The sequence below is a fragment of the Epinephelus fuscoguttatus genome, linkage group LG6 (assembly GCF_011397635.1).
Source record: "Epinephelus fuscoguttatus linkage group LG6, E.fuscoguttatus.final_Chr_v1".
NCBI classification, from domain to species: domain Eukaryota; kingdom Metazoa; phylum Chordata; class Actinopteri; order Perciformes; family Serranidae; genus Epinephelus; species Epinephelus fuscoguttatus.
Window position 1 is genome coordinate 13,549,034 of NC_064757.1, and position 25,574 is coordinate 13,574,607.

Below are 25,574 nucleotides of genomic sequence, written 5' to 3' on the forward strand. Positions count from 1 at the left end.
GATGAGAGAGAGACAGCAGCGGGACCGAGTGACTGGAGGAGGAGGTGGAGTCTGTCCCAGCCTGCATCTGGCCCGCTCCCCTCTCTGTCACCCCGGGCCAAACCCGCCCAGCTCTTCTCACTTACTCTCCGCCTGTTCTCCCGCACGGCTCGGCTCGGACGCACGCAGCACTCACTCACAACACACAGCGAAGACCCGGAATGGAGACGGAAGGGAGCCAGAGCAGCCTGTCCACCACGGACTCCCCTCACGACCCCTGGTAACGAAAAAACTTTTTATGAGCAAACTCTCTTTCCACCTTCTGCTCCCACACCTCAGGAACAGACCGGGTATTCTGCGAGGGGACTGTGGGCTGCAGCCAGACGCACACACACACCTCCACACAGAGAGCCTTCATGTTAAATCAGAGATGATACACTCTCTAATTCTGTCTTTGCCTCCAGGATTACACTTTTAAAACCTCAACAACAACTTTGTCTTACTGTGCAAGCCCTTAAATATCAAACTCACTAAACCCTCCCTTGGTGAATATGTGAATATCTTATATTTTCTCTTTTTTTCCCCACAGCAAAATGTTCATTGGTGGACTCAGCTGGCAAACAACACAAGGTAAATCTTTTTCCACCACTTCTTGCTCTCACAAAATGCCACTATGTCTTTAAAACTCCTGGCGTGTATCAGGTTTAACTAAATTAAACTCATTTGAAAAGCTGTATTTCTTAATATTTCTGTTTGTTTACATTGAAGTTGTTTATTTGTGTTCTCTTTTTTTCTGAGTTTTGAGTTTGAATCCTGCTCCAGAATGAATGCACCCATTCACAGCCACCATAGCATGAATGAGTGATTCTTAAAAGCTTATTAAAAAGGGTGAAATTATACTGTTCAGTTTGTATTAAGATGAGAATTTTTAGTTGGAATTATTATGCACTTTATAGTTTTTTGAGTCCTGGTGACAGGTGATTTTACATCTGACACATTTAATTGAAATATGTATGAGGTTTGGTGAGGGAAATCTCAGCAGAGAGGGGAAAGTTGGACTCTCTGCGGTCGAACCCTTTGCTGAATTTTTATCACAAAGTTGTCACTTACTGTTAACATTGTGTTTAACAAATTAATGTGTCTCCTCTCTGTCTTGTTTTGTCCCCCAGAGGGTTTGAAGGAGTACTTCTGCAAGTACGGCGAGGTGAAGGAGTGTATGGTGATGCGAGATCCGGTTACTAAGCGCTCGAGGTGAGGGAGCTGTGAGGCCGGCTTCTCCGCCGGAGCTGAAAGTTTATCTGACCTCCGTGATTCCTCGCTGCTCATGAAGTATCATTACATGTCAACATCAGTTTCTGTGTCATTAATACCTTCTCCCCCCTCCCCTGGTGTCTGCAGAGGGTTTGGATTCGTCACCTTTGTTGATCAGGCCGGCGTGGATAAAGTTTTGGCCCAAACCAGGCACGAGCTGGACTCAAAAACAGTGAGTTCTCTGTATTTACTTCCCACCACCGGCTAATCCCATTGCTCAGTGTTTGATTAGTGGATTTTCCAATAATCCGCTAGAGAGGTGTATCATTGCTACATTTTAGTATGTTTACTAAGGTTCCACTATGCTGATGTTTTCTCAAACCACACCTCAGATGTGACCACTTTACATGATTAAGTCAGCCATCGACGGTGGAGACACATGGGAGAATGTGCTCTCTCTTCGCTCTTCAGCCGAACACACAAGAAAATGTTACCCAGTGTCAATTTCCATAGAAACAAGGGGAACCGGACAGGGTTGCTCTGACTGCCAGGCTTTGATTTGGTTTCTAGGAAGAGCGGACCAAAACTTTCTCTGCTTTTTTTTCTGTCCCAAGGGGTAGAATTGACCCCAAAAGTTTCTGTATGGAAGCAGCAAATGCAACCTGAAACCATCAAGGTGTGAAAGCAGCAGCTCCTCACAGCTTCCTGTTGATCTCAGGGAGAATAAAACTGTGAATGTAGCGCTGATAAAGCCAGGCCCTTTCACCTATGTGAATTGTAACTTAAAATGCATTAATCGCCTGTGTTGCAGTGTGTGTGTGTGTGTGTGTGTGTGTGTGTGTGTGTGTCTTTTTGTCAGTAATGAATGTGGGCCGGTCTGGGAACAATGTGGCCCGTTGGTCGCCATAGGGACCACTGCCCCCGCCTCTCTCCTCTGTGGGAGTGGTGATGGCTGCTGGTTAGTCACTGTATTGAAATGAGGGGAGGCTATTTCTTCTTTCCCCTTTTGTGCTCCGAGCGATGCACCTTCTCGAATCTTTGGAGGATAAGTGGAGGAGCTGAAATAGGAAATGGAGAGCGGAAACAAATGGTGGTTTGCTGTAAAAAGTTACAAGGAAATGAGAAATTTTCATTAATATGAATCCAGAATTAGGAAGAGTGGAAGTTGTTTGATAGAGAAGTTTATCTGTATTTTTTTCCATGGTTTCCCAAGTGCCCTGCTGCTGTAGTGTCACTTGCAGGCACAACAGCTCTGACAAGTAGCGGCATCATGGTTGGACGCCACTAACTCGCCATGGGGTTTGTTTCCATAGTGACCCCCCCCCCCTCCCCATGCACAGTTGAAGAATGGCTCTGTCACAAAAGAATAAAAAGGAAGATAACAATGCACATCATTTACAATCATTTCTTGGATACCAGAAATCAAGACGGCGTAAACAGTCACAGATAGTGGAGCGGGGGCCGTGGCGCTGACAGTTTATCCTCACGTCGCCTCTCCTGCTATAAGCAACTTATTAAGTGTATTTCCTCCAGAGATGATTTCCCCTATTTAATTTCTCCTCTAAACTTGTGTATGTGTAAACTCCGCACAGCCTCGCGGGCTGTGGCAAGGCCTCTTGTGGCTGGCAGTTGGGTGTGTCGTGGCGTTTGGTGGGGGCTGTGGCAGCCTCAGAGAGTGTGTGCTTGGCGTGGAGAGGGCTCAGTGATCAGCCACAGGGGTTGGATGGTGAGTAGAGTAGGCCTTTTTAGACAGCTCACCCTGCCCCCCTCTCCCTCTCTCTCATGCTAACAGGTTATCCTGTTAGAGAGGGGAGAGAAAAGTTCTCCAGTGGCAACAGAAAGAATGTGCCATGCTGTGACGGACTGAACCGCTCCGGCGCTGGAATTAACAGAGCTTTGCACAGCCCAGAGGCTAAAGAGCAAATACAGTGCTGCAGAGGAATTTATTGGTACTTATTGTGTTGAAGGACAGATGCTGCCCGGTTCTGTCCAGCATAGGACGGGGAGTTTTACTGTGATTTATGTAACTGCTGCTCTGTTAGTTGCCCCTTTGGGTGCCCTCCCAGCTTCCTGCTATCTGTAAAGTTAGTGACGGCTGATGCAAACTGCACGTTTGTGGGACAAAGTTTCCATTCAATTGCAGCTCCAAGGTGCACAGTGGAGAGTTTTACAACAAAGTCACACAGCTCTTTGCAGAGTTGCATCAGGCCTGTTTGCGGCCCCCGTTAACCATTTCCATGCTGACTTGAGTGGAAAGAAAGAAGAGGGGGGAAGGCGGGATAACTCTGTCTGTGATTAGTATGGCTCTCCTAACTAATAGGATTGGAGTCAACAAGCTTGAGTTGTTCCTTAGAGATGTTGAGTGCTGCCCAATGGGCGCGTTGCGTTAAGTGCGTTCCCAGCTCAGGCTGTGACAGGCAGCGAGCTTGGCCAACTGTTGCATAGCTGGGATGTAGTTGGTTAAAGGGGATTGCCCTGATTTCATAAACCTCTCTTGGAATTATGTTCAGCCTCTTCCCTGTAACCTCACAGTGAGTGCAGAGAGGTTAGGCCTCTGCCCAAAAACCCCCTCTGATACCTTTAAGTGACTTAACATGTCTTTGTGTAGGACAAAGTGTCATTTTGTAAGTTTAAGACCCCCTCCAGACATGTTTCATGACATATAAAAAAGCACTGTCAGTATTTTGTGTCTGATGTTTTATTTACAAAAAAAGTTCAAATACCTCATTTAAAATTCTTAAAATTCAGAATCTACTAATATGCAGATTTGTTTTAAAAGTTTAACTGCTGGACATAAGAAGTCTCTTTCATAAAAAAGTCCAGTCTCTGTGTTGGAGGTTGCAACTTTCCATAACACACTGGTGTAAGTTGCATACTGGGCCACAATCGGCTGCCAGACTAGTTGTGATGCCATAAATGATGCTCATATGTCAAGGTCATAAACTCAGATTTTAGGTAAGTACAAAAGAGACATCTCCCCTCACCAGATGACTGCACTCTTGTTTCCACCTGGTGTTAACATGCATCTGGGATGATCTGATCACATGTGAACAGCTCTCCGTTTACACCTGGCACTAGAATTGTCTCATCATGCGTCTTGAGTGACCACTTGTAATCAGATTTCATTTCCCTGCTCTACATGCAAATAAACTTGTACATCATTTACATTTGCAAATACCAAATGCATTTTTTTTTACTGGTGTGAGGCAGCAATGCACATCCTGTGCCCAGTCTGCTGGAAATCAGAGGTTTGGACTTGAGTCACCTGCCTTAGACTCATTCACAGATTTGATGACTATAGATCCAACCTGACAAAATCAATGAATGTGACTTCACTTGGAGCATTTTGACTTGAAAATACTTGATATCTTCCCCAAACTTGTGCCTCAGATCAATTAATTTCCCTACATTTGCATTAAGTAACGTCAATGCTATTCATTCCCGAGTCGATGCTTAATTCCCCTGATTCACTTTGTTTGAAATGAGGTTACTGAGCTCCAGTTAGAAAAATGTATACCAAAGATAACATTGTTTGCACAGAAAAATTACATGATGGTCAACAAAAACAAATAGCAGTATGCAAACAATGTTGGTTTAAAATTAAAGACAACTTCCAACTTCAGTGGACATTTGAAGTTGCTCAAAGAACAGTAAGGCGAGGTTAATATCAACATAGCAAATTAATGCCTAGAGTTTAGGACTTGGGACTTGTCTGTTTTGACCTGGAACTTAATTCGAAACTTAAGCACGAAGACTTGAGACGTACTAGTGACTTGAAAAACAATGACCTGGTCCCACCTCCGTGAAGAAGTTTGTCAAGACCTTGGTGTGAGGACAAGATCGAAACACCACAGACAGGGTCTATTCCTTGGCGTGGTTCAGGCAAACCAAATTACCCAAGATGTTTCACATGCTTGCAATAAATCAGTTGTTTTTTGCTATTTATAACAATGGTGTTGGTGCGCAAATGAGTACATACTTCCACCTACATGAAGGACATCAGCTGAGTAGGGAGTCCTTCACTGTGGCCTTGGACACATTAGGGTAATACTGCTGAAAGAATGAGGCCATATGCAGCCCAGACCGCTTCCGAATGTATTGTGAGCGATCTTTTCTCAGGACGCATTCCCCTCGTTCCCACCAAGCAGTCCGGTTCAGCTCAGTTCAGCTTGGTTCATTACACATTAGAACAGCTATTTTTGTGTTTCCATTGACAAAAGTTGTGGATGGTACCAATAGAATCATCCCTCTGTTGAGGTACCTAGCTCAATGACCCGCTAGTAAAAGCTGAAGCTAGAAACAATGCAGTCTGTTTATTGGTTAAGAGAGAATCGTCACTCTTGCTCGACAAGGACTCAATGCACAAACCCAGCATTTTTAAACATCCCATCAATTGCAACAGAGACTGTAACCACTGCAAAGAAACTCTGACAGTGTCAGCATGCAGACATTCATCGTCGGTGAAAAGGAAATTACCGTAAGTGCAAACTTGACGAAGCAGTAACGCAGCTATTACTATCTGGTAACAACTCCGCCTACATTTAAGGGTACTATTTGCATTGGAAATATGAAACAGATCTAGTGTTGTCCGTGTTGAAACCACTCTTATGTCTGGAACCTTCTGTCTACAACGGACTTGAGACACGCAGGGTCAGATTCCGGAGTTAGCCTCCTTCAGGAACCTGATTGCGTTTCATTTGGCAGTGGGAACCTTTTGCGACCTCATGCCTTTGCTGATGCCGTCCGCATGGAAGACTAGTGCTCTAACCCTTACACTAGGAACCAGTTCTAAGGGTACTATACCAAAACTACTTGGTGGATACGCAGCTAATGAGGATGCACTGGATTCAGTCACATCTGTACTTAAAACTGTTAACTTATGATCTGATCACCAATGGTGCATGTTAATATCAGGTGTAAACAGGGTAAAATAAGAAAACAGCCTTTCAGTGTCCAACTCTGCACAGTGAAGCTCAAACATCCTGGTGAAGTGACATTTCTGAGCATAGGGGACTTTAAATACATCTTTTGACTTTGCTTTGATCAACCTTCTCCCCCCCATGAAACAAAGCGATCTCATGAATACAGCCACTTTATCTGTTTAATGTCCACAATTTCCTCCCCACGGATGTGCTGTGTGCTGCCATGTGTTTGATTTTGTTTGTTTGTGTGTGTGTCTGTTTGTTTTTGAATGTGCACAGGAGTGTTGGACATCAGGAGGGTTGGTGACCGGAGGTGACTATCAGAGTAGTCTAGCCACCATAGAAACTAAACAGTAGAGTCTGCATCTGATCCTCCAGTCTTAGCCTATAGTCTTCTCACTCTGCTCTCTAGAACAAAAAAAGAGAAAGAAAAGAAGAAAAAGAACATGCAGTGATGTCAACTTTAATTCAAGTAGAAACAACACTGTTACCCTTACTCTGGTAAACGCATGTGGTTTACCATAGAGGCTCTAGCTCTCTACTGTAGTTCAACTCTACCCTCTCATGGTTACGGACTAATCTTAGCGCTGTACTGTCTCACCATCTGTTAGTGTAACAGCAGTACAGTGTGGAGTAGTCTAGTTGTTCTCTAGCTCTATTAGACCAGTATAGACTAATATAGAGGTCTCAAATTCCAATTTTACAGCCTGTCTATGATTGCATCCTCATGGCATGGTGTGGTTCTCTCTCCAATCTTAACCTTGGTGACATTCAGTGGGCTCGTCCACATCATGTATCAATTTCTGTTGTCATTTTGTTTTGTTTTTTTGTAATTGTAGAGTTAAGATTAATATCAAAAACTGTTAGAAGAGGTTAAGCTGGTGCTTTTTCCTGGGTGTAAACGTAAGGAGCCGCAGGGCAGAGGACGATCCAGATCACCTAAAAGCGTGCAGGAGGATGAATGGTCCCTGTTGTTGTCATCACTTCCCGTGAAAAAAAGCAAAGGGAGGCAAAAACAAACAAACACAAACAAACAAAATTGCCGTCAGTGTGGTTTTGATTGACAGCTCCCTCTCCTTTGTCTCGTCTTCCTCTCCCTCCTTGGTCCTCTCACTCTCTTTTGGACACACTTGTCCTCCCTCTCGGGCTCTCCTTGCTGAGGTGAGGCGTGTTTGTGATTGTAGTGCCCGTGTGAGATTCCAGGAGATCACATGTCACATGGTAGTGACGAGAGAGAGGCAGGGATTCACTGGACATTCCCAGGCCTTCCACCTGAGCACAACTGCACACACACACACACACACACACACTTACATGTACTATCATGTCAAATGTACGTGTTCTTACATCATTCACATTCTAGAATAGTTGGATGAAAGCACATTAACATAGATGTACAAAGACACAGAGGTTATATCCTTGTTTTTATCTTAAATATGTGTAATCATAGTTCAGTGTTAACATCAGACAGATGTACAATAACTTCTATGAGGATAGGATATTTTAAAGGGTCTGTTTCACAGGAATTTGTAATAAGATTTTCTCACATACACTTAGAGGAACTTCCTTTAGTAGTTTTGGTTTTCCATGCCCATTGAGTCTGTGAGATTTTTTAAGAAATCACCAGTGCGTCTTTCCAGAAACAATGTGACACTTACTTCGCTGTTTTCATTTGAACTACTTTCTACCAAATTAACATTTCCTGTGCTCTTCCCAGGGCAAAGAATGATCCAAAGATCTAATGTAGTAGGGGCCCCAATCCTTGTTCTGGCAATATATTTAACTTTAATCTGTTCATCAGTGAGCCAAAAACGATGGAAAAGGCAAAATCCATCCAGTGCGCAGTACAAAATAAGAAAAAAAACAGAACTTGAAATTTGCACATACAATATTCTTCTATTGTTTGATATTTATTATAATTCTTTGTAAGCTAAGTTCTTTCTGTTTCTTCTCTTAGTTCTTATTCGTCTTCGTAATAAATACAATAAATATTAAAGATACTTTGTTTGGGGGGACGGAGGGCCCAGGGAAAGTTGCCTAGGGTACTAAATGTGCTAGGTCCGGCACAGTAACATTTTTTCTGGAAAGAGATGCAACGATTTTATAAAAATAATTTGCAATTCTGATCTCTCAGACCCTGGGTAAATAAAAGCAAAACTATCTGCAATCAGATACCACTAAAAAAAAAAAAAAGTGGTTTTTTTTTGTTGTTTTGCTTTGCGTTTTTTTTTTTTTGTTTGTTTGTTTTTTTAAATGTAATTTCTGTGAAGCGACCCTGGAAATATTCAGATGCATTATCACGTACTGGACGTTGAATTTATACTTCTTTATATCATCTATCGCTACATCTCTTTAAGTACACACACAGGCACAAACTGACATGAACACACACAACTAATACTACCACTGTCTGAAGCAGGTTATGTTGATATAATGAGAAAACGTTGCCATCTTTTGATTTTAGTGTGTGTTAATTTGAGAGTATACTGTGCATTCGATGGTAACTTCATTTAGATTTTCCTTCACAGTTATATATGGTATCACTCTGTTTTCCAGCACAGCGAGGCCCGAGAATGATACGCCTTAAAACAAACAGATGTCTTTGACATCATTGCTTTGATGTAGGATTGGTGAACACATGTTTCTGAGCCAAGAGGAGGACAACACAGATATAATACACCTTCACTGATGAGTCGTTAAAGAATGAAAACTGAGGGTGTGATGTCAGAGTATACTGAGGGAAGGCGACAGGTTGCAGGTTCATCGGTATCACGGCACAACACTAACCAGTCCTCTCCTCTTCTGTACTCTCTCCCGCAGATTGACCCAAAGGTTGCATTCCCTCGCAGAGCTCAGCCCAAGGTGAGTCAAAGCGCCTCCTTGTTGTGCGTGCATTGTTTGCGGCAGTTTTGTGTGTGGCGAGTGTTTCAGTCTCTTATAATGCCGTAATCTGATGAACACGAGCAGCACTGACATCACTGAACTGTTATGTGATCGTGTGTTAACAAAAACCTTCACAACTTTAGAGACACTCATTATTGTTAAACCTACCTAAACGTCCGTATTGTGTTTCAAGTACGCTGTGTCCTGATCTTTGCCGGTTTGTCTCCTCTGTTGACAACAACACGGTGTGCAACAGAAAGGATAGTTTAGTGAGGCAAACAGCATGAAGGGATACTGGCCTCGTAACATTTACCTCAACACAACAGATTTGAAAAAAATGGCTGCGTCACAGGTTGTCACATCGGCTCTGGTGACCCGTCAGTGTCCCAGCTGCAAAAAGTGCCATATGAGAACAAGGATAAAATGATAAAATTACAAACTCATAAAAGAACAACATGAATCACTGAAATAGCTGAATGTAATGTTCATGGACGGTATCGTCCCATGATGCAACACACAGCGCAGAAAACAAATGAAGTTTTAATTTCAATGTAATGAGTAATGTTCTGATGTCACAGTTTGATGTGTGTACACAGCTTGTGTTATATCCTGTTAGCAGGTATTTCTTGTATGCGCGCTGATTGAAAGCTGCGTCATACTATATACTGTGTAGTGTTAATGTACTGTAATGGATCTCAGACACACGTCCAGCGTTATATGATTCCTCACTGTACCACCCACAGTCAACTAACAACAAAATGTTGCTGCACATACATGGTATGTAAAAGTATAATAATATGCTTCATAAATAACACAGATGCTGCTCGTCTCCTCCTCTGTGTGACTATGCAAGCTTATTCTGTCATGAAAGAAAGTGAAAGTGATGCAAAAGACCAAAAGAATTACATGTGCCACGTGTTTGCTGCACCCAGAATTGACTTTAAATCCAATACAGGAAACAGCACTTTTTGTTTAAAGATTGATTGAGCTGTAAGTTAGCGAACACCACATGCAGAGCATAAAGGTAACATTAGGAAATAAGTTGCGTTAGTCTGTTTAGGCTTTTTGGGCTAAGTGAAAGTGTTTAACCCTCACCAGAGTGATAGAGTGTTTAACAATGACCCCCTTTGAGTAAAAGAAAATTATATAAGAAACTAAAAGGATACTTAAAGAGCACAGACCTCCACCAAGGCCAGTGGTGTAGTCCTCTATTAAAATAATGTTAAAATATGGTTGTGCCTAGTTGAAGCCTCATCATCTCTGCTGCGCATTTATTATGTATTTCTATGTTGGAAATTTTATTTTTTCCTGAATGTATCTAGTTCATTGCAGACAATTTACTTTTGGATTTGAGTAAGAGTATAAGTAGTTGTATGATGAGTGTATTTATGTTTCTACAGTCACACCTTAGTTTGAGAAAAAAGTGTTGTTACAATTGTACCAGTTCTTCCATGAAATCACTGTCCCTGAACACTCCATAACAACTGCTTTCTGTATGAAATTTGGGCAACTACATGTGTACATAGAGTATTTTTACAGTTGGCCATGTTGTGTCACTATTAAAATTTACTATTATCTACTTAAGATGTCAGGCATTTATTAGACATTAGCCATTTATTAAAATACTTTTCAATTAATTGCTCAAAACAGCATTAAATCACTGTAAGTACTTAAAAAACTTTTCATTATTTATTGGAGCAGTAATTCCTTCAAATACTTTTTGTAGGACTTTGTTGCTACACCCTTTGAACTGATGGCCTCATCTTCACTAGTGTTCACAAATGTGTGTTATTCTGTTTTCCTTCACGTCAATGACCAAAAACGTACAAATAACAATAAGCCCAAACTTTTTATTGTCTGTTTGCAAGTTTATGTTCCACATAAAAAAGTGAAGTTCTCTGTTATTTCTCATCTAAAGGAGCTTTTAAGAAGAGGATAATGACTATTGTATCTGTGATTTTAGGGGAAGTGGTGGGAAAAGAAATTTTGTGGAGTAACAATAACAGCGACAGTAAAATGAACACCGATGTTTTACAGAGTAATCCTCATTTTGGACACATTTCACATTAATAATACAATAGATTTATTTTAAAGTATTAAATAGAAAAGTGAAGAGCAATTCTTTGTAATTATTGTAAACTTTACAGTGCCGTTTGAGAAAAAATACACATTTTAAGCCCTTTTAAACTGGTATCCTAAAAAAAAATATGTTGATAACAACATGATAGAAAAGATGATAACACACAGTAGGAAAAAAATGTGTTAATCAGTGCCTTTCCTCCTCTTGCAGTTGGTGACTCGAACCAAGAAGATCTTTGTGGGCGGCCTGTCAGTGAACACAACCATCGAGGATGTGAAACAGTACTTTGACCAGTTTGGGAAGGTGAGTGTTGTTGTTAGAGTTGTTGAGACGTCACTCTGTGGTGGAAATGAAAGACGGAGCATCAGCAATATTGCGCCGAATGAAAATGAGGGTTACTTTTGTCAGTTATAACAGATTCACATAAGTTTGCCTCGTTGGCATTAGCGCAGAAACAAATCAGCAGCTTAGGAACACACACTGTAGTACCACATCTCACCAGCTCAGCCCAGTCTGATTCACCACAAATCCATCTGAGAAAAACTTCACTTGGAGTCGAGCGACCGCCTTGAAGTGAAGGGGTTACTGCGAGGAGGAGGAGGGCGAGAAAGGAGGGAGAGAAAACGCTTGGAGAGGGCAGGAAGGGAAAAATAACGAGGCTGAGAGGCTCTGGGAGCAGCAGGCGAAGTTAGGGGGACTTGAAGAGGGAGCAGAGAGGAGGGGAGGGAGAAAAGTTTTGTAGTGAGTGTGTGGTGATGGTGAGGAAGGAGGAGGGATTATCAGAATCTGAATTAATCTGATGTAACAGCTGCTCCTACCCACAACCCCCTCCTGGCCCGTTACCGTGGTGACCTGGCTTGCCCATTGTCCCCAAGTAATTCTGCGGGTAAGGGGGTTTTGTTCTGAAGGAGGAGGGATGAGGTGGTGTTTGGGGGTGTTAGCATGAGTGTGTGTGAGTGTGTGTTGGGTGGGGGTCAACTCAGGAGTTTGGCAGCAATAAATGCAAGTTGACTAACGCTCAAAAACCGGCAAACTTATCACTCAGCCTTCGTTTTCTTGATTTATTTGTTTGTGTTTTTGTAATATTTCTATGTCAAGTTTTGTTTAAGTTGTTATATTGTGAAGGCTGTGACAGACATGAGGCAGAGAATAGATGATGAGCTGACAAAGGCACCAACAAGAGAGGGAGGGCCTGATTGAGAGAGGTTTGCGGAGGCGTAAGAGAGGGAACTGGGGCAAAGATGGGGTTTGGGGGGGTTTACGGGGACCATTATGCCTCTGTACAAAGCTAGACAAATATTTTCTTAGTTTGTCCAGAAGTTATCTGCATACTGAAAGTTTCTGGATTCTTCACACTCCTAAATGTCCTCTAATACAAGACTAACCATCAACAATATGTGATTTAAATGCCATGTGAGGGTTGGTTGATTGAAAATTGGACCAAAAAAAAAAAAAAAAAATCGCATAAACTTTTCCACCAAATCACAGGTGGACAATCTCCACCTCGAGCCCTTCAAACTTTCCAAAGTCAAACATGCGAATACTCCGTTTTAGCTGCTGCATTTCCGACTGCGTGGCACTTCATTTTCAGTGCCAAAGGCTTGGCCTCCAGTTTCCCCGTGCTCCCTCCTCAATCATAACGTCTAGATGAATTTTGCCGAGAGAGATATCGAGGGATGGACGGTGAAATGTAGGCTCCAGCCATCCATGGAAGTTCCTGATTAGACTGCCTCACTGGACCTTTTGTGTCCCGTCCTGGTGAGGACAAAGGAGCGCGGAGAGGGATGGGCAGGGGATAACAGGGAAGATGAGAGGTGAAAAAAAAATGGATAAGAGGGAATATTGTCCGGCGGCACACCATTAAAATGCTCAGTGTTTGAAATATCAAGCAATGATGTGCGATTGACTCAGGAACCATGTTGTTGTGATGTTTCAATTGTGTGTTCACATTGGGATTGTGTAGCTTCCTGTGTGTTTATTAAGTCTGGTTTTTAGATCTCCAACATGACTCGATGCGTTCTTGATGTGGCAGTGTTTCCTGACCCTCTCTCTCATCGATCAATTGATCTGCAATCTGAGTTGTTGCTCTTAGTCCTCTTGGATAAAAGTGTCGGCTAAATGGCAAAAAGAAACAGTGCTGTCGCAGAGATAGAGAGAGGAACATGTTGCAGGCGTCACGGAGCAAATGTCAGGCTGGAAGGAAGCAGTGACTTGAGAGGCATCAGAGTAACAGGTCCTCTTTCACACTGACACTCCTCACCCACCTTTGACCTTTCTGTAGGCAAACTGCCCTTGGGGGTCCACACACACACACTCACACTGTGTGCCAATGTGACTATGACAAATTATTCAGTGGACTATATCCAGTAAACTTATTATAGACCGAGAGCACAGATTCATTTACCAAATGTTTATTTGGACGTCTGTGTGCCGACCAGAGTATAAACATGTCAGCTTTTTACAAGAGAAAGAGGGAAGAAAGAGTAGAAGAGTAGGTCAACTTTGACATAAGAAACTCAGTCTGTGTGTGTGTGTGTTTGACGTGTGTGTGTGTGTGTGTGTGTGTGTGTGTGTGTGTGTGTGTGTGTGTGTATAGAATAGACACCTGTGTCTTTGCTCTATAAAGGGAGGCCGGGCCGGAGGGAGAGGTCAAAGGGAGAAGAGGAGGAGGAATTATGGCTGACTGTGCCAACAAACAAAGCCTCCAGGCCTCTTTGTTCTCCCTCTCCTTTTGTCTCTTCTTTCTCCTCCCTCTCCACTTTGACCCAGTCTTTTTTTTTCTTCCCCTCTCTTACAGGACTCTCTGTGCTCTCTTTTCACCATATCTCCACCTGTCGCTATTCCTCTCGCTATCAGCTCTCCCCTCTCATCGAGTCTCCACCTGCCCACAGGATTCACCTTTCTGCTTGTGACTGGCTAAATTTTTTTTTTTTTTGGTCAGTGTTTCTCTCTTTGCGGCCCTCTCTTTGTCTCACTGGCACTCTCCCACTATTCATAAAGCATATTTGATGTTGGCTCGAGCCCTTTTATATGGACTTTTTGTACAGTTGCCATGGGAATGTCAAACTTTGGAGGGGAGAAAGGCGGCGGATTACGGGCTCTCTGTGAGAAGGATTGTGACCGGGGCAGTTTAGCAGCAAATATGACTTCCAACTTCTCATGCCACCCATTATGTCTGTTGGCTGTGTGCAGCAGCAGGGCTCGTACAGTGTTTCTTCATATTTTCCTGTCTTTGCCCCCTCGGCCTCCTTTTTGTAACCTGTCGCTCGTCTCAAGTCCTCCCCCTCCCTCCCTCTACCCCCTCCTCTCTGTCCATCTGTTGCTGAGCCTCCCCGCAGAACTTGAGAAGGGCTGAGGTCAGGCAATATGCCGCGTGGCAAAAGAGAGAGCGCCGCCTAAAAAACTGTGTTGTTTGTCTCCCCCCCAGGTCGACGATGCCATGCTCATGTTCGACAAGACCACCAACAGACACAGAGGTGAGCTGAAGTGACCCATCTCCCTGTCCGTTCTCTGCCTATGTCTCTCCTTCTCTCCGTCGACTCTTCCTCCAGTCCTGCCAGGGTATCTATTGATCCCCCTCCACCCCCCGCGGGCCTCCTTCCTGTGGGCTGAGCTGGAGGAGACGAACGGGGCTAGTCTAATTAGCCAGTCCGTTAATCTGGATCAGGATAAAGCCTCCTTAAGCACCTCCTCCCCACCCTGGGACTGATCGATTATGACAGCCTACCAGCTTTGCCCGGGCCTTCTGGCCAGGAAGGGAGGGAAGAAAGGATGAGTGCAGAATAGCAGCATTGAAAGGGGGGAAGGAGGGGGGCAAATGTGTTAAGCAGCTATTACAGCACTGATTACTGGAGACTATTAGCTGTACTGCTGCACAGAGAGGCCTACTGTCTAAATCCAACACACTATGAAATTTTCTTAGTCATGAATTTGTGCCGTCCTCCCCAGGGTTTGGCTTTGTCACGTTTGAGAACGAGGACGTGGTGGAGAAAGTCTGCGAGATCCACTTCCACGAGATCAACAACAAAATGGTGAGCAGCTTGATTTGTCAACAACACTCACAGTAACACCATGTTGCGTGGAAACTACAGGTAGTGATTTGTCTTTTGATCGGAAACAGGTGGAGTGTAAGAAAGCTCAGCCCAAGGAGGTGATGTCCCCCACGGGCTCAGCCAGGGGGCGCTCTCGTGTGATGCCCTATGGAATGGACGCCTTCATGCTGGGCATTGGTATGCTGGGTAAGGTAGTATTGATCAGGACAGGAAGGATGTGGCTGCATACGTGAACATGACAATAAGTATTCCAGCTCTAAGGCCGCAGATGTCTCAAAGGTCACACAGGGCCTCATGGGGAGAAAACTGACCACTTAACTCAGCTCACAACTCTCCACCATGCAGCCTTGATTATCCAGATCTCAGACTGTAGAAGTGATGTTGAAACTGCTCACAGCTGTGAACAGTCAGTTATGTGCAGGGGGTTTTACGTCAATACCTGCAGCTGAACATATTCAAAGTCCGTGTGCAAGAACATGCTAATCATTTAAATGGCTCATGTTTAACAGATAAACGGTGAACTGGATGTACCCATCTGCAGTTAACAAATATGAGTGTTGTCAACTCATGACAGTCAGTGACACTCATACACTGAGTTCAACCGTCAATATATGTGTCCCCCACCTAAATCTGAACCAAACCTTTTCCTTTACATAAGGGGTTGCTACAAATTTTAACGAGGGACACAGTTTAACGGGAGAACAGACTTTGACACACAGCAACTACCACTGCTACTGAAGCCACTTCATATGAATATCTTAAGGAGCTGAATGAGGAAAACAGTACAGATTACAATAGAAAAAAACTGACATTTAGATGCAATTTATTCACGCCGGCAACGAATTTGAAACAACACGTCAAGTTGAAGCATCTGACCAGTCGTGGGCAATATCTCCAAGTGAATGATCATCACAAAATTTTACATTATTTAAAAAAAAAGGAAGACATGAACATAAACTAGTTCATTTTTTGGGACTGTGAGCTTTAAATTTCAAATTGTGAGCTATGAATGCAAACTAGTTTATTTTAATGTGTGACCTGAACGTTGAGCTAGCTCTTGTTAAGTGTGAATGTGCAAACACTGCTCAGACTACTATTTACATAAATATACATTCCAGTTATGCATTGCGTTATAGTCTAATTCATCTCAGTGAGCACTTCAGCAATTTAGAATTGCACTTGCATAAAGTTTTGGGACTCACAAGTGACAGACTTAAAAAACGGACAGTCAAAAAAAGAAGCATCAGAGGCAGGAGATATCCTGACTCAGTCTCTGAGTGTGTGACATCACTTTGACATCATCAGGGCATTATTTTTAAATTTTGGAAATCTCCCTCCACATTTTTCAACTGTCGTCACCTCAACATGACTCCTTGAGACGAGTAAACTGAACCTCAAGTGTGAAATTTGTGGAATGGCCCTTTAATAAATCTGATCTCCTCATTGCGTTTAACATTATACTCTACAGTCGGGCCAACTCATTAACAGATCTTTGTACTCACAGCAGTCAGGACTTGTTTGTGCATCTGAAGCTTAGCTTGCCACACCGATGCTACCACCTACTGTTCAGTCTGAGAACAGCACCTTCCTCTTCATTGATACGATCAGACAGTGCTCATAAGATGATATATCACCACACTTTTAAAGACAGTGCAAAAATATTAAATTAGTTGTGCTGTCTTGTGGCACTCCTAACAAATAACATTATATTATCTGTCCGAATATTGTTCTGAGGTGAGTTCTCCAGGTGTGAGTGTGTCGCACACAGAAAATCTGTGTAATGTGCACTGCTGAGAGTGAAACACAAGACAAAGACACTAAGCTGCTTAGTCCGGTCTTTGTAAATAAATCACAGGTGTAGAATATCACCCACCTGCGTGTCACAGACTGTACCAGGCTTCACTGTTAGGGGGCAGCACATCCACACACCTGTTCCTCATTTTGTGCTTGTGGGTGTTATTGGTGTTTGCCATGATCTGGATGTTGATGGTGATTTTGTTTCCACAGGTTATCCGGGCTTCCAGACAGCCACCTACACCAGTCGGAGCTACGCTGGCATCACTCCTGGATATACATATCAGTTCCCTGGTAATCACAGCACACTCCCTGCTCCTGATACACTCTGACTTGTTTCTGTCACATTAACTGAGAGATAGATACACAGCCACAGATAGCAGGTGCAGGTGTTGTCCAATGTATTTCCATGGAGATGACTGAGACAGAAAAGTAAATTTCTTAAGTGTCTGGCTCAGTGTACCTGTCATGCAACGACAGCACAGACACTAAATCCTTGTGATCCTTGTACCATATAGACAAACAACAAAAATACACTCAAATATTCACTACATGCAGGGATAGAAGGGAATGAAAGTTGTGCTTGTTGTACTTTAATAATCTAAATAGTCTTTCTGTTGTTTGCTGAAGAATTTGACACAAATTATGATGATAAAAACATATTCTTGTCAGCTGCCAGATTCTACCCATGTTTTGCGTTGGGCAGCTGCACATTAAAGAATGGTCTACAGCTGTGCTAGCAGCTTTTTGTGCTTTGTGCGTGAGGTTAAGGCTAACATCAGCATGCTAACATGCTACTTTTTATCATGTAATATTTTACAAATTTGATCATCATAGTTTAGCATACTAGCACACTTATATTTGCAAATTTAGCCCTGCAATAGTCTGTCCACCTGTCCAGGGTGTCTCACCTCTTGCCTAATGTCAGCTGGGATAGGCTTCAGCCTCCCCGCGACCCCTAACACGATAAGCAGTTACACAAAATGAATGTTTTGCAAATTGTAACTATTCCTACTAAGTATGACATAAAATTAAATATGTAGTGCTTTCCAGCTGTGTACTAAGTGGATTTTGTATAGTGTAGGACTTCAGTTTTTTGGACATACTCAGTAACACCCCACAATGCATTGTGGCTCCTTAAACTGTCCAGTGTCGGACTGCAAGGCTGACTGTTCAAGTAATTAACTATTCAATATAATAATTACAAATGTGTCATTAAGGTGTAGTTCAGAGGAAAAACACAGGAGCTCACATATAAAATGTACTGTAGAAAACATATTTAACACTAAAATATTTAATAATGTGAATTTGCCTTTAAAATGATACTGGATTTGTTTGGGGAATAGTCCGCCGGTAATGGCATACGTAATTGTCATAGGCAGTACGCAGCACATTCAGACTCAGAGTGTAGTATGCAGTACGTTATTAAATGATTTTGAACACAACCATTGCCCAGCTGAAGCTGATGGAAATGTTCTGCAGGTATTTGTTCATAAACCAAACTATTGGACAAATGGAAACTGTGTCCTGAAAATCAGAATCTATCCTTTGGAGACCTCAGATATACAGCACATTGCAAATGTCACAGCAATCAATCTGATAGTTGCAGCAGAGCTAAATATGTATTCATCCCATGAGCAGCAGGTCAACATGTAGTGTTGCCTTGTAATGAATGATTGATCGTGGATGATGTTGGTGTGAGTGCTCTTCTGAATTGATAAATAAACTTGTTGTTTGTTGACCTGACAGCAGACACACTGTCACAAATACAAACATGTTTCCATAGAAGCACACGAAACACTGTGAGTGTAAATGGCTGCTTGTAAATATCAAGGAGTGGAATCACATGTGCTTAGCTCGTGTACAAGTGTGTGTGTGTGTGTGTGTGTGTGTGTGTGTGTGCGTGTGCGAGCTTGCATGTTAGTGTGGCAGTGTATGTCACTAGAGTGTATGAAGTTACTCTGGAAGTTAATTCCAAAATTAGATGTTTTACATATGGATGAAACCAAATCACACTCTCAAGTTAAGGTTATGAGTTTGTATGACAAAATTATAACATTTGCTGTATTTCTTGCTATTTTAAACTGATTTCAACACAACTTTATTGACTATAAAACATTCTTCCATCCTCTAATTCCTGTTTGCATCCCTCAAACCTTGTGTATTCCAATATGTACTCTCCATACCTCCTGCCTGACATCACCTCGGAGGTGTTTCCTTGCCTGTGTGTGTGCGTGTGTTCTCCTTGCTGGCGGTGGTCGTGTGTGTCTCAACAGCACTCTGATGTTTCTGTTTTAGAGTTCCACTTAGAGAGGACTCCCCTTCTGACTTCACCCCACCCCCCTGAGCTCACAGGTCAGTCAGTCCCTCCTCTGGACTTTACAAGCAGCGTGTTGTCAGTCTGCTACACTCTTTGGTTTGCATGTTTGTGTTTGTCAGTCCTCCTCGGTCTCTATCTGAAGGCAGGATTGCTGACAGTAATGAGGGAGGTTTGACTTTAAAGGCTCCCTTCAGTGACCTCATCAACTCCTTCTGTATACGCACTCTCGTTAACAGTTTTTACTTACACCTCCTTGCATTCACAAGGCTCGGTTTAAGTTATCAGAAAGTTGTTGGGGTCACTGGGGTGAGACATTTAAGGTGTGTTATTAGTTATCTAAGTGTTTGCACACAAAGACATTTAACCTGGAGCTTTTCTTGTCTGTCTCTTCAGCCATTCCTCTCACAGCATATGGACCAATGGCAGCAGCAGCGGCAGCAGCAGCAGTAGTTAGAGGTATGGACATTTAAAGGGACAACGCTAACATGTGAAATTAAGGAGACCAACCAATGACGTGGAATTCCCAGACCTCAAAAGTAGCTTTGAAAATAATGACATTTTTTTAGTTTATTTTCACCAGAACTTGATTTCTTATCTTGATAATCAATAATATTGTTCGTATCTCATTTTGAATGCAGCAGCCTGATGCTCTGCAGTGTTCTGTTAGTCCCCCCCCCCCCGGTAAAACTAGTCAGATACTACCCTGTCCCACTTCAACAGAATCATTCTGTCAGTCTATGAGAAAAAGGCTGACATGAAATACAACTTCCCCAGGAGTCATTTAAACCTGCAATAATTGATTGCTGGCCACTAGAGGGCAGCAGAATTAAGCTGTAAAGACAACACATACACTGTACTATCATCTCAGTATGGGAGAACATGTTAACAAAAAGTTGTTTATTTACACAAAGAGCAGATATGGAGCAACATTATCATTCATGTGGAGCTTTGATTCTGGACAGCTAACAAATGTATGACAATGTTAACTTACCATTTCGCTCCATTGTTGGCCTTCACCAACTTCTGAGAGAAATATCTGTCCCTTCAGTTGTTGATGTTTGACTGTGTTCACCAGATAGTTGCTAACTTTGTCTGTCAGCTATTTGGTGCTAGGCAGATAGTGTGCAGTGCAGAAAACAATGCTGATGAGAGCAGCAAGAGCAATGGCCGTTCTGAGGGGAGGGGCGTAATATTAAGCCTGGGCTCTCCTCTTGTCCCTCAAACTGTGGCGAATAATTTCATTTTTCATCCCATATTTATTCCCAAAGGAGGGGAATTGTAATTATACATGGGCAGCAATAAATAAAATGTATACAAAAGCTGACAGGTGAACTCTCAAAGAATGGATTGTGGCTGTTGATAGCACCATAAATTGTGCATCACTGGTAACCATTATCTGTCTTGTCTCAGGATCAGATTCTCAAAAGGTATTGCAGAAATTATATTATGGCACAAACACACCCATAAAGTTGTGCAGCTGAGTGCAATTTGTCCCTTTTTTCGCAGCTGATTGCAATTATCCATGAGGCAAAGTACAAATGTTACCTTTACATGAAGAACACAGTAGTCAGAATGACAGCAGAGAGAAAAGGAAAACTGATGTTTTCAGACTACAACGTGACCAATGAGGTGCAGAGATATTCCTTAAAACTTAAAGGAATTTGATCACTGGAGAGTCAAGGCTGGACACCCCTAACTGCACTCCAGTTACCTCCAAGTCTCTTAAGACATTAGTAATTTTAATGTAACTGCATGTGGCTATTAGTGCAGCTCCTTGTGAAATGGACTGTGTTTGCAGTAAGGGTCATATGCACAGAAAGGGGCCAATTTTGCACCAAATGTTTGTATATTATCAGATTTAAATAAGTGCAAAAAGCAGATGAGCCCTGAAACTCCTTTTGCTTGGCAGTGCAGTTAGGGGTGCATTTTACTCTTTGAGAGTGCTTTGAGAATTACAGTTTCTTCTTGTCTTATTCATGCACAATTAGCACCCAAAAAAGCCACGCAATCCATTTATAGATTCACCCCTGAATGAGTATTTGTGTATCATTAGCCTTTTGGAGTACCAAGCCTAAGGGGTAGTGGTGGTATGTAACAGTTGTACGTAATGTATTTGTAACCAACCCCTCGCCACTAAGTGACAGTATAATAGTGGGCTGTAAAACCAAAATAATGAGGGGAACTGCAGAGTCAGGTGATAATTCATCTTTCTCACTACACATAGTCACTGGATCAATTGTTAGTTACAGGCATACTGATTATAGACACTTTAGAAGAAGGTACATATCTTTCACATGGAAAGAAACTCTGAAAATTGTTGTTTTTTCAGGCTCCACCCCGTCTCGCTCAGCTGGATTTTTAGGTACGAGCAGCCCGGGGCCGATGGCGGACCTGTATGGAACAGCCAGTCAGGAGTCTGCTGTCAGCAGTTACCTCAGCGCTGCAAGCCCAGCTCCAAGCACTGGATTCAGCCATAGTTTGGGGGTAAGATAACCTCTCTGCTCTTGACTTTACTATGTTTGTATCATAAGTTAAAGCTGTAGGTCATGTGACTGTTGTAGTCAGTGAAATTACAGGTGTGTTTCTATCTTAACATTTCAAGGGCACAAAAGTACATTAAAAAGAGATGTCAAAGTGCTGCTGTGAATCTTTTGGATCTATTATGCTCTAAATAAGACGAAAGGAAGTAGCAAAGGCGGGTCTGGCTATGCCATCATTTATCTGAGAAATGTCTCCATTCACTGCTCTGCTCATCTTTAGCTGCACATTATTATTTTTTTCCTCCATTTTATTTATTTCAAATGTATTACCTTATTTAAAATTTGCATTAAAACTAGTGGACAAAAATTCATTACCAATATGTTCTCACTCCAAACTCATCAAATAACAGGCAGCTTGGTCAGTGGCCCTAAGCTTCAAACTATGACGCTCTACATGTCCCTCTACGGTCAGTTTTGGACGTGTCAGTTTCTGTGTCAGTGTCCACTATTTACACGCCACAATGTCTTTCAGAATAAACCACCATCTTCACAGGAAACGTAGGTTTCGCCGCTAAAACTACATTGTTGGTTAGGTTTTAAAAAATCTGTAATCATTTTGGTTAAAATAATTACATTTCTTACAGTTATTTATCGAAAATGTCACATGATGACTGCATGACATAAAATACGGCAGTAATTTTGTTCCATGGTTGAAAAAACTCAAGTTGACTTTTGGTTTCATATGAGAAATGAACACCAGTCTCCCAGGTGAAAGTGTAGTATGTGTTTGACCCATCCACCACCCCTCCCTCCACCCTACTCGGACTTTCTTGCTCTTTGTGCTCTTTCTTGCACTGTGTTATTTCAGTGAATGAGATTATACTGGAGGTAGCTGAAAGCGTGGGCATATACTCATACAGATGCTGTAAGGTGCCTTGTGCGCCAGTAACAGACGCCAAGGGCCACAGACCAGGCTGCCATATTTAACATCGTGGTAGTCAGATTGGGTTGCACTGAATCATGTGCCTGTGCTTCTCAGCTGTGTGTCATCATGACTCGGCGTTTGTGTAGTTATTCTTTCCAACAATATACTGCAGCAGCCCACTTTGCTAATGAGCATATTCATCCAGAAAGAAGGAACTAATCAGCAAATTCAGACTTAAGAAAAGTTGACATTAAAGTCTGAGAACAAATAGTGAACTTTAAACTTGTATGCTTGCTCCCACAGGGCCCTTTGATTGCCACGGCCTTCACTAACGGCTATCACTGAGAGTGTAAGTCATCATCTTGTTTTAAACCTCACATATAAGACTGATTCAGTGGGACTCACCTGTGAGTAACTGGGTGTTTTTTTATGTGTCAGTGCAGAGCTGTAGACTGAGAGCTGGAAGGAGTTGAAGCTGCTTTGGAGCTGATCTGGCCTGTCTCTGTCCAGTCCGCCTCTCCGGCTGGTGCAGCTGAACCCTCAACCCTCCACCCTGGTGTCAGCTTGAACCCAGCCCACCCTACTGACGCCTACCAACACTAAACTCCACCCCCTGAGAGAAAAAAAAAGAAAAAGTTGCATAAATGGAGCGAAAAAGTTGATCACTACATGTAAAAGCAACACATACAGATGCTGTATTTTTAGTGTTTTTTTTTTGTTGTTGTTTTTTTGTTCTTTCTTTCTGTCATTATGTTTCACCATGCTGTTTTTTTTTTTGTGATGGCTGCGTTGTTTCTTTATCTGTTTTGGCTGTTTTATTGGGTTATGTGAACCTGGTCTCTCTGAGAGCAGAGGAGAAAAGTCTCCAGGTGAAGCCTGTTTGAAGGTCAGGAGCTGTAATTTGTACTGGAAAACTGTATATTTGTCACTAGTTCATACTGAATTTTAACAAAACATTTGTGATTAATACTATTTCTTGAAATGTGTCACAAAGTGTATATCTTGGTAGGTTTTTAACAAAGACTTGTTACACTAATAACAGTCAGACGACAAAGGTCATTAGTCACAGTTACATAATAGGCCTACATGAGCTGTACAATTTTGTAAAATATTGTAAATATGACTGGTTTCTGGGGGGGCACGGCTAATTTTTGTGTTTGGGAGGCTTTTGGAGAAATAATACGACTGCTTCTTTCATCATATGCATTGGAAAGCTTGACTGTTACGTCTCCAAGTTTCACACGGAGGTCAAGAACAGTGCAGTATGTTTGTCTGTCAATATGAGACCAGCCACATACTGTAATCATCTCCAGGCATTTTATAAAGGACGTGTCATTTGATTCTGTTACTGCATTTAAAAACTGCCTCAGAGTTGAAGCACTTTGAGTTGAGCAGGAGAGCGGCTGAGTCTGGAACAACACTTTACTTTTGGGGATAACTGGGTGTGAAAATGCTCCTTCTGTCAGGAGAGAGAGAAAAAAAACATGCTGTTTTCTTACTTTGTCATATTGTTGTTTTAACTGTGATTTTCAATATGTGATGATTGTTTGTGAAGGGAAATGAAGGAGCAGTGTTCAGGAGCAGTCATGCACGGTTAACAGTGTTCTGACTGATCCGCTCTGCAGGTTGTGTTGATGTTTGCGTGAGCGTCATATGGTTTTATACACATTGGTTTCCAATGTGCCATGTTATGTTTTTTGGGGGGGGATTGTACCTCAGTTGCAAATGTGAAATTTGAATCTGACTTTTTTATTATTACATTAACATCTATGTCAAAGTGTGGATGGTTGAACCTTTTAGAAAGGTGGCTTTTCCAACAGGAAAGGGGGACTCTTATTAACTCTTGTTTACCTGTCACCCCTCTTCCAATCACTGCATATCCACTGGAGTTCACAGACTGTAGCAATGTGACAGCTATTTTTAGACCAAAACAATTATGTTCAAAGCTACTAGGACATTGCACTGGCCGATCACAAAAAAATGTGTTTTCCTTCGAATGTTAGCTTAAGAACAAAGCACTCTTGATTTACCAGGTTTTACATTTTGATACACTCGCTCACACTGCTGCGGGCTACCATGGTAGTTCATACTTTGATGCTGTTTTCACTGAAAAATAACAATCTTGTCAACACTGTAACATTTTCTGATTTTCTTTTTCCTGTCATGTTTATTCCTTTGAAAAAAAAAACTTTTTAAAATTCCTAATAAATTATTTTAAAACATTCCATTTATGTGTCCTGTTTGACCTGCTTGGGTTTTTGCACCTAATATTTTTTCGTGAATGAGACGTGAACAGAAATGCAAATTTGGTTAAAGGATCAAACTTTTCATATTTATGAAGCTATTTTTTTTCTCAGGGTTTAGGATTTTGGGCATTTTTCATTAGCAATAAATGGTGCTGTGTGGCCCTCTTCACAATTTAGTTAGGATAGTCTGATAAGAAACCTTATTAAAGCTGGCGTAGGCAAAAATCTGGAAAAGGAAAAAAATGACAGAATTTAAAAACACACTCTCTCCCTGTAGCTCTCCCTCTCTGTCCTAAACCCCTCCCACCAGACAACCACTGGCATATGAACCAAGTGGCGACCTAAAGCCAACATGGAAGTGCCAAAAACTGCTGTTCTTTGAATGGCCCCTTGAGCCTGGCTCTCTTTAGCTAATTTAAACATTCATGACAACTTTACCAGGGCTGAATTTTTATATATTAGTAACTCACCCGTTTACATTTTATTAGGGCTTAAAGTTACCCTTAATTAGAGGGGGGGCATTTTGAGTGACAGGATGTCTAATGAAAGTGTCCTCACCCTCTTAGTAAGATCCACCCTTTGCTCCTCCACTGCACCAGCTTCTCATCCACATACAGTCACCTCTTGCTCCAAAAAAACAGA

At 42.2% G+C, this 25,574-nt stretch overlaps 1 protein-coding gene across 2 annotated transcripts; it reads left to right on the forward strand.

Moving 5' to 3' along the window:
• On the forward strand, window positions 1-24,913 carry msi1b (musashi RNA binding protein 1b). 2 transcript variants are annotated; one of them, XM_049579354.1, is made up of 15 exons: window positions 1-259; window positions 569-609; window positions 1,149-1,230; window positions 1,378-1,462; window positions 8,973-9,014; window positions 11,326-11,418; window positions 14,543-14,591; window positions 15,064-15,146; window positions 15,236-15,353; window positions 17,175-17,255; window positions 19,260-19,316; window positions 19,675-19,737; window positions 21,611-21,765; window positions 22,990-23,035; window positions 23,130-24,913. In XM_049579354.1, exons 1-14 carry the CDS (start codon window positions 201-203, stop codon window positions 23,029-23,031), a joined length of 1,050 nt encoding a protein of 349 aa, XP_049435311.1. In that variant the 5' UTR covers window positions 1-200; the 3' UTR covers window positions 23,032-23,035; window positions 23,130-24,913. The 2 variants fall into 2 exon arrangements, with proteins under 2 accessions (XP_049435311.1, XP_049435310.1); XM_049579353.1 differs by having other exon boundaries at window positions 2-259; window positions 23,125-24,913.
• The last annotated feature ends 661 nt before the right edge of the window (window positions 24,914-25,574 follow it).

Excerpts from the sequence above, each read along its gene's own strand:
- msi1b (XM_049579354.1), top strand. The coding sequence starts at position 201 with ATGGAGACGGAAGGGAGCCAGAGCAGCCTGTCCACCACGGACTCCCCT. Across the intron at positions 610-1,148 it reads CAGCTGGCAAACAACACAAG|AGGGTTTGAAGGAGTACTTC; the intron begins GTAAATCTTTTT and ends TTTGTCCCCCAG. Across the intron at positions 1,463-8,972 it reads ACGAGCTGGACTCAAAAACA|ATTGACCCAAAGGTTGCATT; the intron begins GTGAGTTCTCTG and ends TCTCTCCCGCAG.